Source organism: Macaca mulatta, chromosome 5 (genome assembly GCF_049350105.2).
Source record: "Macaca mulatta isolate MMU2019108-1 chromosome 5, T2T-MMU8v2.0, whole genome shotgun sequence".
Taxonomy (NCBI): domain Eukaryota; kingdom Metazoa; phylum Chordata; class Mammalia; order Primates; family Cercopithecidae; genus Macaca; species Macaca mulatta.
The window spans coordinates 1437070-1452325 of NC_133410.1; the positions used below are offsets into that span (position 1 = coordinate 1437070).

The 15256-nt window shown below is 57.1% G+C and overlaps 1 protein-coding gene across 7 annotated transcripts in view; it reads left to right on the forward strand.

The window, feature by feature from the left end:
- Positions 1 to 5751: 5751 nt before the first annotated feature.
- UVSSA (UV stimulated scaffold protein A) overlaps positions 5752 to 15256 on the forward strand; it is a 47765-nt gene continuing 38260 nt past the window's right edge. For 4 of the 7 annotated variants that reach the window (XR_013417652.1, XR_003729499.2, XR_013417651.1 and 1 more), the window contains exons 1-7: positions 5752 to 5950; positions 6783 to 6882; positions 8082 to 8412; positions 10106 to 10226; positions 11430 to 11813; positions 13123 to 13235; positions 13517 to 13645. Coding sequence is in view for 4 of the 7 variants with exons in the window: in XM_015137813.3 (XP_014993299.3) it covers positions 5773 to 5950; positions 6783 to 6882; positions 8082 to 8412; positions 10106 to 10226; positions 11430 to 11813; positions 13123 to 13235; positions 13517 to 13645 (1356 nt within the window). In the remaining 3 variants the exon portion in view is untranslated. The other 3 variants (XM_015137812.3, XM_028848213.2, XM_028848214.2) reach the window with 3 other exon arrangements.

Here is a 15256-nt window from a genome sequence, read left to right on the forward strand (position 1 = left end):
GTAGAGACAGGATTTCACCATGTTGGCCAGGATGGTCTCAATCTCCTGATCTCATGATCCGCCCGCCTTGGCCTCTCAAAGTGCTGGGATTACAGGCGTGAGCCACCACACCCGGCCCGTGTCCATTCTCTTGATGGACATTTGGGTTGTTCCCTATTTGGGGCTATGATGAGTAAACCTCTTACAAACATTTGTGTGCCAGTCTTCTTGCAGACATTATTTTCATTTCTTTGGGAAGTAATTATCTGGAAGCAGAATGAACTGAGTCATGGTGTGTTTATATGTTTAACTGTACCACAAATGCCAAAGATTTATCCAAAGTTGGTGGTAGCATTTTACACTCCAGCAGCAGTGTGAGGATTCCAGTGGCCCCATGTTGTTGTCAACACTTGGTGTTGTCAGGTTAGCCATTCAGGTGGCTGTGCACTGCAGCCTCAGTGTGATTTTCCTTTCCTTTTCTCTGATGTCTGATTTTGATCTCCTGATGTGCTGATTGTAATTTATATATTTGTCTGTTGCTCATTTTAGATTGCATTATCTTACTGATTTGTAGGAATTCCTCACATACGAATCCTTTGTGGGATATGTGTATTTATGCTTTATTGACTGTCATTTGATCAGATTTTTAAAATTTTAGTGCAGTTCAATTTATTCTTTCCTTTGTGGCTAATGCTTTTCTTTGTTCTAAAAAAAAGAAAAACTCTGCCTATTCCAGGGTTGCGATAATATTCTTTTATCTATTCCAGAAGATTCCGTTCCAGCTTTTCAGTTTAAGTCTGTGACACATCTCTAACTCGTGTGTGTTGCGTGAGGAAGAGCTTGAGGATGATTCCCCACCCCATCCCGTATGTTTATTGTTCTAACACCAGTTGTTAAAAAGACCTTTCTCATCCCATTGAATAATGCTGGCTCCATTAAAAAAAAAAAAAAATTCCTGGCTGTGTAAGTTGGGGTTTATTTCTGGACACTGTCTTCTGTTAAATTGGCCTTTAGGTCTATCCTTGTACTAACACCACCACAGTCTCTTTTTTTTTTTTTTTTTTTTTTTTGAGACGGAGTCTCGCTCTGTCCCCCAGGCTGGAGTGCAGTGGCCAGATCTCGGCTCACTGCAAGCTCCGCCTCCCGGGTTCCCGCCATTCTCCTGCCTCAGCCTCCCTAGTAGCTGGGACCACAGGCGCCCGCAACCGCGCCCAGCTAATTTTTTTATTTTTAGTAGAGACGGGGTTTCACCGTGTTAGCCAGGATGGCCTGGATCTCCTGACCTCGTGATCCGCCTGTCTCAGCCTCCCAAAGTGCTGGGATGACAGGCATGAGCCGCCGCGCCCGGCCCACATTATCTTAATTATTGCAGTTTTAAGGCAAGTCTTGAAACCAGGGAGCATGAGTCCTCCAGTTCTGCTTTTTCAGATGGTCTCGGTGGTTCTAGGTCCTTTGCATTTCCACGTACATTTTAGAGTCGACTAATCAGTGTCTGCTACACACTGTAAAAAGTGTGCTGGGGGCCGGGCGCGGTGGCTCAAGCCTGTAATCCCAGCACTTTGGGAGGCCGAGACGGGCGGATCACGAGGTCAGGAGATCGAGACCATCCTGGCTAACACAATGAAACCCCGTCTCTACTAAAAATACAAAAAAATTAGCCGGGCGAGGTGGCGGGCGCCTGTAGTCCCAGCTACTCGGGAGGCTGAGGCAGGAGAATGGCGTAAACCCGGGAGGCGGAGCTTGCAGTGAGCCGAGATAGCGCCACTGCACTCCAGCCTGGGCGACAGAGCGAGACTCCGTCTCAAAAAAAAAAAAAAAAAAAAAAAAAAAAAAAAAGTGTGCTGGGATTTTCACTGAAACTGCAGTGAACCTATCGTCCCCAAAGGGACGGTATTCGTTTGCTTGGCTACCATAACAGAAGACCACAGACTAGGGGGTTTAAACAATGGACATTTATTTCTTCATGGTTCTAGAGGAGATGCTGGCAGGGTTGGCTCCCGGTGAGGCCTCTCCTCCGGGCTTGCAGACGGCCCCCTTCTCACTGTGTCCTCCAGTGGTGGACTTCCTCCTATGCACACACATCTCAGGAGTCTCTTCATGTTACGAGGACATCAGTTCTATCAAATGCGGGCTCTATCCCTAGAATCCCATTTAATGTTCACCTCTTTAAAGGCCTCATCTCCAAATAAAGTCACATTGGAGGTTAGGGCTTCAACATAGGAATTTGGTAGGCAGGGGCCACAATTCAGTCCATAACAAGGACTTAAAAATCGTAACAATATTGAGTCCTCAACCCATGAATATGGCATATCTTCCTGTAGATTTCGATCCTTCTCTCATCTACGGTATTGCCACCTCCAGGAGGCAGATCATGAGGTCAGGAGTTCGAGACCAGCCTGACCAACATGGTGAAACCCCATCTCTACTAAAAATACACAAATTAGCCGGGCGTGGCGGCACGTGCCTGTAGTCCCAGCTACTCAGGAGGCTGAGGCAGGAGAATCGCTTGAACCCAGGGGGCAGAGGTTGTGGTGAGCCAAGATCTCACCATTTGCACTCCAACCTGGGTGACGAGTGAAACTCCGTCTCAAAAAAAAAAAAAAAGTATTTATAGAATTTTTCATTCCTTTTATAGTTTGGCTCTGGTATCATTTTCCTTTCATCTGAAGAGCATCCTATAACAGTTTCTGGACTGCAAATCTGCTGGTCATAATTCATGGAGCTTTTGTCTGAAAATGCTTTTGTATCACCTCAGTTTTAAAAGGCTATACTGCTGCATATATAGTTCTAGATTGACAGTATTTTTTCTTTTACCATCTTAAAGATGTTCCATTTTCTTCTGGCTTGCTTTTGTTGTTGTTGTTGGGGGTGGAAGGGACAAGAAATCTTTGGCTTCTTTGTGCCTATATGTCATATGCCTTTTTTACTCTGACTGCTTCTAAGATTTATCACTAGTTTTCTGCAATTTAAGATGTGCCTTGGGTGGTTTTGTTTATACTGCTTGGGTTTTATCATCTCAAAGTTTCTGTTGGTTCTTTTAAAATGTCTTTTAGAAGTATCTTCTAATTCTTGGCTGGGTGCAGTGACTCACCCCTATAATCCCAACACTTTGGGAGACTGAGGTGGGCAGATCACTTGAGGCCAGGAGTTCGAGACCAGCCTGGCCAATATGGTGAAACCCTGTCTCTACTAAAAATACAAAAATTGGCTGGGCATGGTGGTGGGTGCCTGTAATCCCAGCTGTTTGGGAGGCTGAGACACAAGAATCATTTGAACCTGGGAGGCAGAGGTTGCAGTGAGCCGAGATCGCGTCACTGCACTCCAGCCTGGGCGACAGAGCAAGACTCCGCCTCAAATGAAAACAAAAAAATAAAATATCATCTAATTCTTATCATGATTTGTCTTGGCTTTCTAATCTTATCCAGCATTCAACAAATATTGAGCACTACTTTGTGTCTGGCTTCATGAAACAAAACAAAGATCTCTATTTTTATGGACTGTATGTTTTAGGGGTGAAGAGAAAAAAGTGAATCAGCTAGTAAGATAGTAAGTCTGTGTGATACAAAGCCAGAAGTGCCCTGGGAACAAGCGGAGCAGGTTAAGAAAACGGCCGGGGGGGTGGGGGGGGGGTCCTGAGCCGGGGAGGCGGGAAGGTGCAGAAGTGTTTGCTCAGGGGTGAGACATGAGCAGTGGCTGGACGGAGATGGGGAAGGAGCTCTGGATGCTGGCAGAAGCTTCCCGGCAGAAGGATCTGCTCCCCAGAGGCCCAGTGTGATAGCAAGAGCAGGTTGGAGAAGTCGACCGGTGGGACGTAGTGGGCGGCAAACACAGGCCACGACAGGTTTTGCTTTGCCCTGGGATGGGAGCTGTAGGAGGATTCTGTGTGGAGCAATCCTGTGATCCGACCTTAGACTTTCAAAGGTCCCTCTGGTTGCTGCATGATGGTCTAGGGGTACCAGGGCACAAGTGAAAGACGAGGTGACAGCAGTGACCCACTGCAGGGGTGGCCGGGAATTGGCAGTGGCAATGAGGCAGTGGGACCTGCTCAGATCTGGATGTGTTCTGAGGGTAGGGCTATCAGGATTTGCAAACCAAATGGGCATGGAGTGAGGAAGTGAGAAGCCCAAGTGAGTCAGGTAATTGGTCCAAGCGAACAGGATGAGGGCAGGCCAGGCGCGGTGGCTCTCGCCTGTAATCCCAGCACTCTGGAAGGCCGAGCCGGGCGGATCACCGGAAGTCAGGAGTTCGAGACCAGCCTGACCAACATGGTGAAACCCCGTCTCTACTAAAAATTCAAAAATGAGCTGGGCGTGGTGGTGGGCACCTGTAATCCCAGCTACTCGGGAGGCTGAGGCAGGAGAATTGCTTGAACCCTTGAACCCAGGAGGCGGAGGTTGCAGTGAGCCGAGATCGCGCCACTGCACTCCAGCCTGGGTGACAAAGCGAGACTCCGTCTCAAAAAAAAAAAAAAGGCTGCAGGGCCATCAGCTGATAGAGGGCAATGGACAGTGGACGGGCAGCTTGGCTGTGCTGTAGAGCCTGAGGGCTGAGAGGACACCCCGGGGCAGTGTAAAAGAAACTGGACTTAGCAATTGGTGAGAGAAGTCGGATAAAGAGAGGGTTTTGTTAGTATGGGAGAAACGGCACCCTTTTATGCTAATGAGAACTAATAACAACAAAAAAACCTGCTGTAGAACACAGAGGGAAACTGCTGGATGGGTGCCTTGGAGGAAGCCACAGGCCGGCGATTGGGTGCACAGGGCAAGGGGCGCTGAGGGAGGATCTGGCTCCAGCTTGCTCAGTGAAGCAAGAGGCTGGGTGAGGAAGGGGTGAGGCGGGGGAGCGGCTCAGGGTGCCTGCAGGCTAGGAGCTGGGAGCCACTGACGCCCAGGGACAGAGGCTGGTGCTGCAGAGAGGGGCGGCGCAGGGAGTCCCTCTTCTTTTCTTTTTTAAAAGAACTGCTTTACTGAGAAACCCACCCTACAAAAACACGATTAACAGGGTTGTGAGCTACCACCACTCTAATGCAAGGGCATGCCCATCCCCCCGAAAAAGAAACCCCGGCCCGCCGCCCCGCCGGCGGCGGCCCCCGCCATGCACCCAGCCCCGGACGCCCAGTTGGGCGTCTGCTCTGCGTGGCCTGTGCCGGGCGCCCCGCGAGTGGGGTGCACACCGCGTTCCTCCTGAGCCACCTCCAGGTCGGTCCGTCCGCAGCCGGCCTCGCACTCCCCTCCGTTCCAGGCTGCGGACCTCGGCGGCAGGACGGACGGCGCCTCTGCTCCTCATTCTGCCCGGGGCCAGCCCGGGCCCAGGGGTATCTGCTGTGTGTCTGGCGCCGAGCTGGGCCCCGAAGAACCCCGAGCCCGCCCAGGGGTTCCCTTCTCGGGCCCGAGCGGGCAGGCGCCGCGGGGTCCAGGGCGCCAGGGTCCAGGGACCCGCGCCCTCCCGCCTGGGCAGTCCTCACCGGCCCTCCGCAGGGGAAGGGACCTGGCCGCGAAAGTCCGGGCAGGCGTGGCGTTGACGCCCAGACCGGAACTTCCTTTCGGCCTCAGTTTCCGGGCCGGCCCCGCCCCCGGCGCCCGCACACCGCAGCCCCTTTAAGGACTTTCTGCGCCCTCCCGCCTCTTTTCTAGCGCGTCTCCCATCCCAGGCTGCCCCGCCCCCGCCGGGAGCGCGCCTACGTCACCGCGCAGACCTCGGCCGCGTCTTTGCGCCTGCGCCTCCTCGGCCAGGGTGAGCCATTGGCTGCCGAGCTCAGAGCACGTGATAGGGGCGGGGCCTTTGCCGGAAAGGATGGGGCAACAGCGAGAACGGCCGCGTCAAGAGGTAGGTGCAGTCGTCGCCGTGGTGACCCCAGCTCCTGATGCGTCCGGCCCAGGGACAGCCAATGGCTGTAGAGCTCTTGGGCACCTGACAGGAGGGGCGGTCCGCCCGCCGGAAGGGGCGGGGCGAGGCGAGCGCCGAGTCAGCGGTAGGTGGGGCTGTGGTTGCGCTGGGGGGCGGGGGTCGAGCAGCTTCAGCACCGGCGGCTCTGCGGGCGCCGGGCAGAGACCTGCGGGCGGAGCGTGTCCCGTGTCTTCGAGAGCGCCGGCGGCGGGGCCGGAGGGCGGGCCCAGGGCCGAGTGACAGGCCGCAGCCCCCGAGCACCGCCGAAAGCTGCGCGCCCGCCCGGTGCAGCCGCTGTGCGAGGGCGACCCCGCGGCCCCAGCCTCGCGCGGGCCCCGCCGGGCCGCTGCTTTCCCCGGGTAGGGCGCAGCTCCCCAGCCTCCGCCCCGGCCTCCCCTGGCGCTTCCTTCCGGGTCCTTCGGCCTTTTCCTGGCAGTGCTGCAGGCTCTCGCCTCTTCCCACCCTGCACGCCGCGGTGCTCGACCCTGGGCCTCCGGGCGCGACTTTCATTGATCTCAGAATTTCTTGGCTCCTTTTGGCCTCTGCAGCCTTGCTGGAGGCTGCCCTGCGGAATCAGTGAATAAGGGAAACAGCAACAGTCACGTTAGGCAAAAGCTGATTTGGACAGTGCCACTGCTTCTTAACGCACGGCCCTCAGTGCAGCGTCCCACACGCAGGGGATTGTAGAGGTCCCGAGTTGAAGGTTCACTTTTAAAACTGACCGTAATCACCGCTGTAAAGGCCTTGCCGGACACATTTCCCAGAGAGGCGCCCCCAGAGGTAACGGCAGATGGACCCCAGGCTCAGGGTCCTCCCGGAACTTTCGGTTTATAGTAGAGCCCAGTAAACACGTTAATAACAGCAAGAGCTATAAAATACAGATGGTGATTTAGCATTTGTGCCTTACCTATTTCTAGATATGGATCAGAAACTTTCGAAGTTGGTAGAAGAGCTCACAACTTCAGGAGAACCCAGACTAAATCCTGAGAAAATGAAGGAACTGAAGAAAATTTGCAAGTATGTCTTAGGGTTTAGTAACTCACAGTAACTGACTGGCCCACAGAGCCCAGGACACACACAGGGCCCTGCCTTCCTGCCCCGACCTGGGAGAGAACCACCCGAGGACACACCCAGGACATTTTCTCAGGGCCCTGCAGTACCCAGCTCTGATGGGTGGTCATGTTCTGGGTTTGGGGCGCGTGGCGTTGCAGACCCATCACTGCTCCGTGCTTGGTGCTTCTCTCTTCATTCCCGTTTCCTGAGTGCACATATGTGATTTAGAGAGAAACGTGTGTCTTTTTCTTTGCTGTTGGACTTTGCGAAGGGAGAGAATAGAGCTTGCTGATAGGCGAGTTGGTCCATCGCCTTTAGGGTATGTCCACCCCTGTTCACTTCTCCCTCCGGGGAATACGCCTCCCAGGATCTCTGCAAGTCACCCTCAGGCAGCCAGAGATTCATGGGGGAAGCAGAACTTCTCCTCGGAGGGTGGAGCATAAGTCGAGGACACTCATTATCCTGTATCCTGCGTTTGTAAAACGAGAACTTACAGATTGTTTATAGCGTAATGGAGTGTTGACATTTTAATAGAAAATTTCAGGTCAGGTTTTGCAGCATGCACCAGGAAATCCGATTCGCAATGGTTTATGTGGGGCCAGGAGCTGGGAAGAGGAGCATTCAGGAGGGGCTGGGAGATGTCCCGAGCTCTAGGCCTTCCCTTCCTTCCCGCATCAGGAGGCACCCAGCTGAACAGTGTGCGTGCTGGGCGGTGTGCGTTTGTGCCGGGCGGTCTGCGTTGTGCCGGGTGGCATGTGTTTAAAGGGCGGGATGGTTTGTGTTTCAGGCTTTGCCGTAAGGCCTCAGCTCTGTGAACGCAGCTGTAGATGATGCAGCTGGATAAATGGGCCACATTCCAATGAAACTTTGTGAATGACCACCGACATTTGAAGTCTATATAATTTTCACATTTCATCAAGTATTTTTCGTTTGTTTCAACATTCTTGGCTTGTGGGCCACACAGAAACAGGCAGGGGCTGGGGAACTAGATGGGGCCCTTGGGCGGCAGTATGCAGACCCTGCTCTAGAAAAGGGGAGAACGAAGATGGGAAGGCAGTGGTGGTCCCTGCCACTACGTGCATGCAGCATCCCTGTACGGAGAGTCTCCCCCCACCCATCCTCTGCATGCCGGGCAGTTGGGTCAGGCTGGCTCGTATCCCCAGGTCTTCAGAGGAGCAGCTGAGCCGTGCCTACCGCCTGCTGATAGCACAGCTGACCCAGGAACACGCCGAGATCCGCCTCTCAGCCTTCCAGATCGTGGACGAACTCTTTGCCAGGTCTCACCAGTTCCGGATGCTGGTTGTTTCCAACTTCCAGGAGTTCCTGGAGCTCACGCTGGGCACGGATCCCGCACAGCCTCTGCCACCCCCCAGGGAGGCGGCACAGAGGCTGAGGCAGGCGGCCACCCGGGCCGTGGAAGAGTGGAATGAGAAGTTCGGGGAGGCCTACAAGAAGCTTGCCTTGGGCTACCACTTCTTAAGACACAACAAAAAGGTAGGTGGGCCTGGCCCATTTTCTCAGAGACTCTGGTTACCTGACATGAGGAGGGCAGACTGTACCAGGGTGAAGATGCACTTCCTGTCGGACCTGGCACGGCAGGGGCCTGCTTGGCCTTGCCTGAGCGCCCCGGCTACCAGACCGTCCGTGGAATGTGGGAAAGTGGACAGCAGCTGGGGTCAGGGCCTCCCTGATAGGGGCGGCGCAGCTCTGAGAGGAAGAGCATAAGCTGTGTGTGTGGATGGAGCTGAGGTTGCATGTGTCATTTTTTATGTGTGTGTAGGAGACAAAGGAAAAGCCATTCCAACTTCTCAGATGCAGCATTTTCTATGGCAGTGGCCCCTGGACTCTGGGACCTGTCCCAACCTTGCACTTTAAGGCTCCACCCAGATCCTGCTGTGGGCTCTGGCTGGTTCCTGGCATGATGAAACCCACCAGGATCTGCTGCTGTGGCCTGAACCCAGCCTCGTTGCCCAGACCCTCCCGTGCCCCTTACCCTACCGTGCCCCTTACCCCACCCGCCATGAAGGCTCAGGCCTCCCCAGTGCAATGACCCGGCCCCGCTGGCTTCCCTGTGTGCCCTTGGAGTGCCCTGTCTCCCAGGGTTCATGCTCAGGGGTTGTTTCAGACCCCTGGGTCCAGTCAGCAGCCCCTGCCTGCCAATGGAACAAGCACACTGCTTGCCTACCTGTGAGGTACTTGCGGTGAGAAGTCTCGTCGCCTCTTTTGAGTTAGCAGATGTGCTGGCGTTCCCAGGCTCCGACAGCAGAGAGGTGTGCATTGTGTTTTGTTGTAATGCACTGTGAATAGCTGGGTGTGAGGTTGCACACCCGTAGTCCCGCTGACTCTGGAAGCCGAGGCTGGTGGGTCACCTGGTCCTGGGAGTGAGTCCAGCCTGGGCAACACAGCAAGACCCCTGGCTCTTAAAAAAAAGAAAAAACCACTGTGAACTTACAGATGTGCAGGGCTCCCGGCCACACGTGAATGCTGTGTCTTTTGTTAGGCTTACTTGAGCTTTATCTTCCTCACATTCTGTATAGATGGCCCTAGTTTTTGTTATGGTGGTGGTGGTTGTTTTTGAGACAGGGTCTCGCTCTGTCCCTCAGGCTGGAGTGCAGTGGTGCGACCTCGGCTCACTGCAACCTCCACCTCCCTGGTCCGAGTGATCCTCCTGCCTCAGCCTCCCAAGTAGCTGGGACTACAGGCGCCTGCCACCACGCCCAGCTTTTTTTTTTTTTTTTTTTTTGAGATGGAGTCTCACTCTGTCGCCCAGGCTAGAGTGCAGTGGCACGATCTCAGCTAACTGCAAGCTCCGCCTCCCTTGTTCACGCCATTTTCCTGCCTCAGCCTCCTGAGTAGCTGGGATTACAGGCGCCCACCACCACACCTGGGTAATTTTTTGTATTTTTAGTAGAGACGGGGTTTCACCGTGTTAGCCAGGATAGTCTCGATCTGCTGACCTTGTGATCCACCTGCCTCGGCCTCCCGAAGTGCTGGGATTGCAGGCATGAGCCACCGCGCCCAGCCTAATTTTTGTATTTTTAGTAGAGATGGGGTTTCACCGTATTAGTCAGGCTGGTCTCGAACTCGTGACCTCATGATCTGCCCGCCTTGGCCTCCCAAAGTGCTGGGATGACAGGCGTGAGCCACCACGCCCGGCCGACCCTAGTCTTTATTTTCAATTGCTCAGGTGGATTTTCAAGACACAAATGCTCGGACTCTGGCAGAAAGAAAGAGAGAAGAGGAGAAGCAGAAGCACTTGGATAAAATTTACCAAGAAAGAGCCAGCCAGGCGGAGAGGGAGATGCAAGGCAAGTGCCCAGGACAGAGGGAGGGGCCCACACCTCTGGGGGTTGCCCGTGGTCTGGCAGTTCATTCTCCTGGTCCCAGGGCCCTGGCCGCAAGGGACCCAGGTTTTGAGACAGGCTAGGTAGAGATGATTCACATAGGGCTGGAAGGCATTCTCAGCCATAGGACCCCGCCCAGCACCCTGCAGGGGCCTCCTGGGCCATCCATGCCTCTCCCACGCCCTCTGGTGGTCACATTCACCCACGCCCGTTTGCTGCGCAGACCCCTGGACAGAGATACCGGGCACAGGTGGGCCTGTGGGCAGTGGTCTGAGCCCCAGCCTGGCTGAAGGCCCTGCCACTTGTTTATTTTGTGACTGCCTTGCCAGCCCCTTCCCCAAAACTTCACCGTTTGCTTCCCGGCAGTCAGCCTTTCTCGTGAGTGTCATCACGATGGTGTGAGGAGGGGGTGCCACGGCCCTCCTGAGATACCTCCTGGCATGGGTGGAGGCACAGCCGTGTCTTCAGACTACATGTGCCCCAGATCCTTCCCCTGACAGACTGTGGTTGCAGACGCGGGCCCTGCCGCAGGCCACTTCTGGGAAACACAGGCCTCAGGGGAACCCACAAGGCAGGCAGCCAGGCGCCCAGACGATGAGGAGGCCTCCAGGAGGAAAGCTGCTCCAGCCCGAGAGTTGTGGCATGAACAAAGCTGTTTTGTTGCCCCAGGAAGGAGGTGCAGCCGTGTCCTGGGAAGTGCAGGCAGGCTGACCTCCCTGCACACTCGTGCTTGCTACCCAGGGGTGCAGAGAGGTTGCCTGCAAGCCCAGCTGCTGAGCTGGGTGCTTTAGGAAGCAGTTGAAAAGTGCACTGCACGGCCGGGCGCAGTGACTCACACCTGTTATCCCAGCACTTTGGGAGGCCAGGGCGGGCGGATCACTTGAGTCCAGCAGTTCGAAGCCAGCCTGGGCAACATAGCGAGACCCTGTCTCTACAAAAAAATTAGTTGATGGTATCACGTGCCTGTAGTCCCAGCTAATCAGGAGGCTGAGGCAGGAGGACTACCTGAGCCTGGAAGGTTGAGGCTGGGGTAAGCTGTGATTGTACCACTACATTCCACCTGAAAAGTGACGCCCTGGGGGGAGTGGGCCTCTGGGTGTGGTTTTGGGTGGGCTGGTGCTTTTGCTCCACATGGTGATGCAAACGGGTGTCTTGATCTTCTGGCAGAAATGTCTGGAGAAATTGAATCCTGCCTGACGGAGGTAGAGAGCTGCTTTAGGCTACTGGTGCCTTTTGACTTTCACCCGAACCCGGAGACAGAATCGCTTGGCGTGGCTTCCGGCATGTCCGATGCCCTTCACTCCTCCTGCGCGGGCCAGGTGGGCCCTTGCTGGTCTGGCACCCCTGACCCCTGGGACGGGGAGCAGCCCTGCTGCAGTAGAGACCTGCCTGCCTCTGCAGGCCACCCTAGAGCGGGTGGCAGGGCACAACCACCCCAAACAGCCACAGGTGACCCCTCAGATGAGGATGAGGACAGTGACCTCGAGGAATTTGTGCGGAGCCACGGGCTTGGCTCACACAAGTACACCCTGGACGTGGAGCTCTGCTCAGGTAACTGCCTTCCCGGGATCTTTGCGGCGTCGCCCTGCCCCAGCTCCCAGGTAGGCCCCTCCCTCACTGGCACCCGGTCCCGGAGCTTTGGACTGCAGGGGCCTCCCCTGGGGGGCTAGATCAGGGGTCACCACCAGGTTTTTCCTTCTGTGTGGCCTCTGCACTGGGATCCCCCCACCCATGCCAGGCCTCTGTGGCCACGGGGACACTTCTAAGAGCTCATGGCAGCCCCCACCTCAGCAAGGCTGTGGACAGAGCAAGGACCCACAGAATTGGGGTGAGGTGGGGTCTCGAGGCTGGTGTGGTCCTCGAAGGATGAGGGAGCACAGGCCTGACCGCCAAGTGACCAGGAGCCCTGGGCAGGCTGTGTGGGCGTCCCGCCAGCTCACAGGCCTGTCACGGTCCCGTGTTGCCGTGAGGGGTCAGGTAGCACCGGCCCTTGCTGGGAGGAAAATGTGATCCAGAAATGGCCACTTGCAGCCTCGGCACTGCAGCCTGGGTGGGTGAGGGTTGCTGAGACACAGCCGCCCTCCGCTCCCCCAGCCCCAGCTTCCTCCCAACCCCACTGATGCTCCCCTTGGGGCCCTTTGGGTCTGTGCATGGCTTCAAATCGCTCTCTTTGAGGAACCTGCTTCTTTGGAAGCAGGCACAGCTGGTGTCCCTTCACCAGGGCCAGGAGGCAGCCGGGCTGGGAAGCTGCTGGGAGAACTGATCCTCAGGGCTCAGCTGCCCGGAGGTGCCTCAGCAGTGAGGCTGCAGGCCTGTGCGGGGTGCACACCGCTGCTGCCAGCCCAGGGCTGTCCTTGCCTGCACAGAGCACAGCCCTGTGCCGGACGCTGAGCGTGCCACAGTGGGGGAAGCCACGGCAGAGCAGAGCTGGAGCTGGGGTGTCCGGCGGAGGAGAGGCCGGGGTGGGTGGGGGCCGGTGAGGCTGGACTGGGCAGGCCCCGTCCTGTGGGGTAGTCTGTGGAGGGGAAGGTTCTGTGCCCGGCGGGTGGGGGCAGTGAGTAGAAGAGGCCATGGGTGGTCTTGCCCCTCCAGATGGGATGGCTGCAGCCCAGGAGATTGAGACACAGGCAGTGGAGCCGTGTGTGAGGGGAGGCTTCGGTGTGAAGCCACAGTGTTCTTTTCTAAGATCATAAAACACTTCCTTCTCACAGCATCAGGTTTGGGATTCCTGGGGGCAGGCATGGGCATCTGGCAGGTTCCCCTCAGGCTAGAGCAGCCTTCACTGCGTGGTCCGCCTCTCCGGGGCCTGTGGGAGATGCCAGCCGGCGCCCTCGGGTGACCTCTGTGTGCCTCTCCCCAGAGGGCCTGAAGGTGCAGGAAAATGAGGACAACCTCGCTGTCGTCCATGCCGCCCGCGACACACTCAAGCTCATCCGGAACAAGTTCCTGCCGGCCGTGTGCTCGTGGATCCAGGTGAGCCTCAAACCTGGGACCTGTGGGTGGAGGGCCGTGTGCAGAGCGCCAGGCATGGGGGGTCCCTTTCTTGGGGGCGCTGTGGCCCGGGGGCGTGGTCTGGTGACTTGAAAGGTCCCTGACCCGCAAGGGCTCTGTCCCTCACCTGCAGCTTCGTCCTCTGCACTCCAGGTGTACCAGAGACCCCCTGGTCCGGTGGACCTGGCATGTGCCTCCCGGCGGGACGGCTTCCTGGGGCCTGCCGGCCAGGCCCCTGAGCTATTCGCACCCCCGTTTTGCAGCGCTTCACCCGCGTTGGGACCCACGGTGGATGTTTAAAGCGCGCCATTGACCTGAAGGCGGAATTGGAGCTTGCGCTGAGAAAATACAAGGAGCTGGACATCGAGCCCAAGGGAGGGCAGAGGCACAGGGTGAGTGGGCAAGCGGGAAGGCGTCCCAGAAGGCCTCAGTGGGGGAGGAGAAGCTGTGGCGGGCTGCACCCTGGGCCTGTGGGCCTGGCAGAACCCAACCACACCCCAAGCCCACTCAGCCCCAGCAAGGGCTTCCTGTGAGCCCAGGGTCATCGCCGTGGCAGAGGGGATGGTGCAGCTGTTGGGTGCTGCCCGGCTGCCATGTATGGTAGCTTAGCAGAGGTGCTGAGTGCTGCTCGTGCCTCCAGGAAGCCTCCAGTCAGGCTGTGCCCCCACAACTCCTTCTAGGGAGTCATCCGCAGTGCGGCACCTGTCCTGGCGGGCACTGTGTCCACCAGAGGAGAGACCCCCGGCAAGCCCTCAGACGGCCAAGAGGGTCACCGCGGTCTCCAGTGAACTTAGGGGTGGAGACTTGGGTTACTGTCTGCTGGGCTTTGCGAGGGGCTTGGGAGGGTCATAGGGGGCACTGCACTTCCCTGAGCAAGGAGCGTAGGGTTAGAAGGGGCAGGGCCACCATGAGGGGCTGGAGGCTGGAGGGAGGTATGGGGTGCCTCTGGCGGGGTGAAGCTGGGAGCAGAGACCGTCGCATTGGGCGTGTTGGAGCCGGTCAAGGGTGGCGGTGCCCGGCACGCTGCTGTGCCAGGGCCTTGAACTGCCTGAGCACAGAATGGAAATCCGGGCCTCAGTGCCTGGAAGGGCCTGAGAGCTGGGGTCCTCTGCAGATGTCCTCGGCGGCACCCAGCAGTCAGGCCTTGGGACTGGAGGCACACCGCGGCCACCCTGGGCTCGCACAGCAGTGCTGTCTGTCAGGCGCCTCTCCCTCAGGGAACCCAAGCCCTGAACCCCAACACCCCTGAACTCGGACCCCAAACCCAGCCCTGGCCTGGGAGATGCTGGCCTTTTGGCTCTCCCCACGTTAAGGAAAGCTTTGCGGTGGAAGTGACATCGTGCTCCTGGCTGAGGAAGAGGTCGGGTTCCACAGCGGCAGATGTACGGGGCCATGGAAGTGGGGGGCCGGGAAGCTCCTCTGGATGAAATGCGGAGCCTGTGGTTTTCCCCGGGTCAGTGGCCCGCGTCCCCAGCATGGCGGGGGTGTGCAGACGCCCCGGGGCCAGCAGAGGGCGAGCTTGCTTTTCTCCTTTAAGTCCGAAACTGATTCCCGGAGAATTTATAGTCGTGTGGGAGCCCGGTGGCCGCGCCGCTCGCCGCTCGTGTGTGGCGGTGTTTGTGGGTGCTGGTCAACACCTCGCTCCACGAGGAAATGCTTTTGTGAGTTGTGACAAAAATATACTTTTTGCAATGAGAAAGCATGCTGGTCTAGGCTGAGGAGGAAGATGGTGAGTGCTGTCAGCACGTCAGGATCAGGGTGAGCCCACTGCTCACGCCCAGCGCACTCAGGCCCACAGGATGGCAGCTGCAGGATCAGGCCCCGATGGCAGCCCCTGTCACCGCTGCCGAGTGGGCCGCGTGGGGGCTGCCAGCTGTGTCAGGGCGCTTCCCTGTGGCTCACACTGGGGCCCTTTGAAGGTCACTGCCCAGTCTCCACGGCATGGGCGAGGCTTGCTGGAGCCTCACGCTGAGACCCTGTACCAGGCGCTGCCCCTGTGCAGC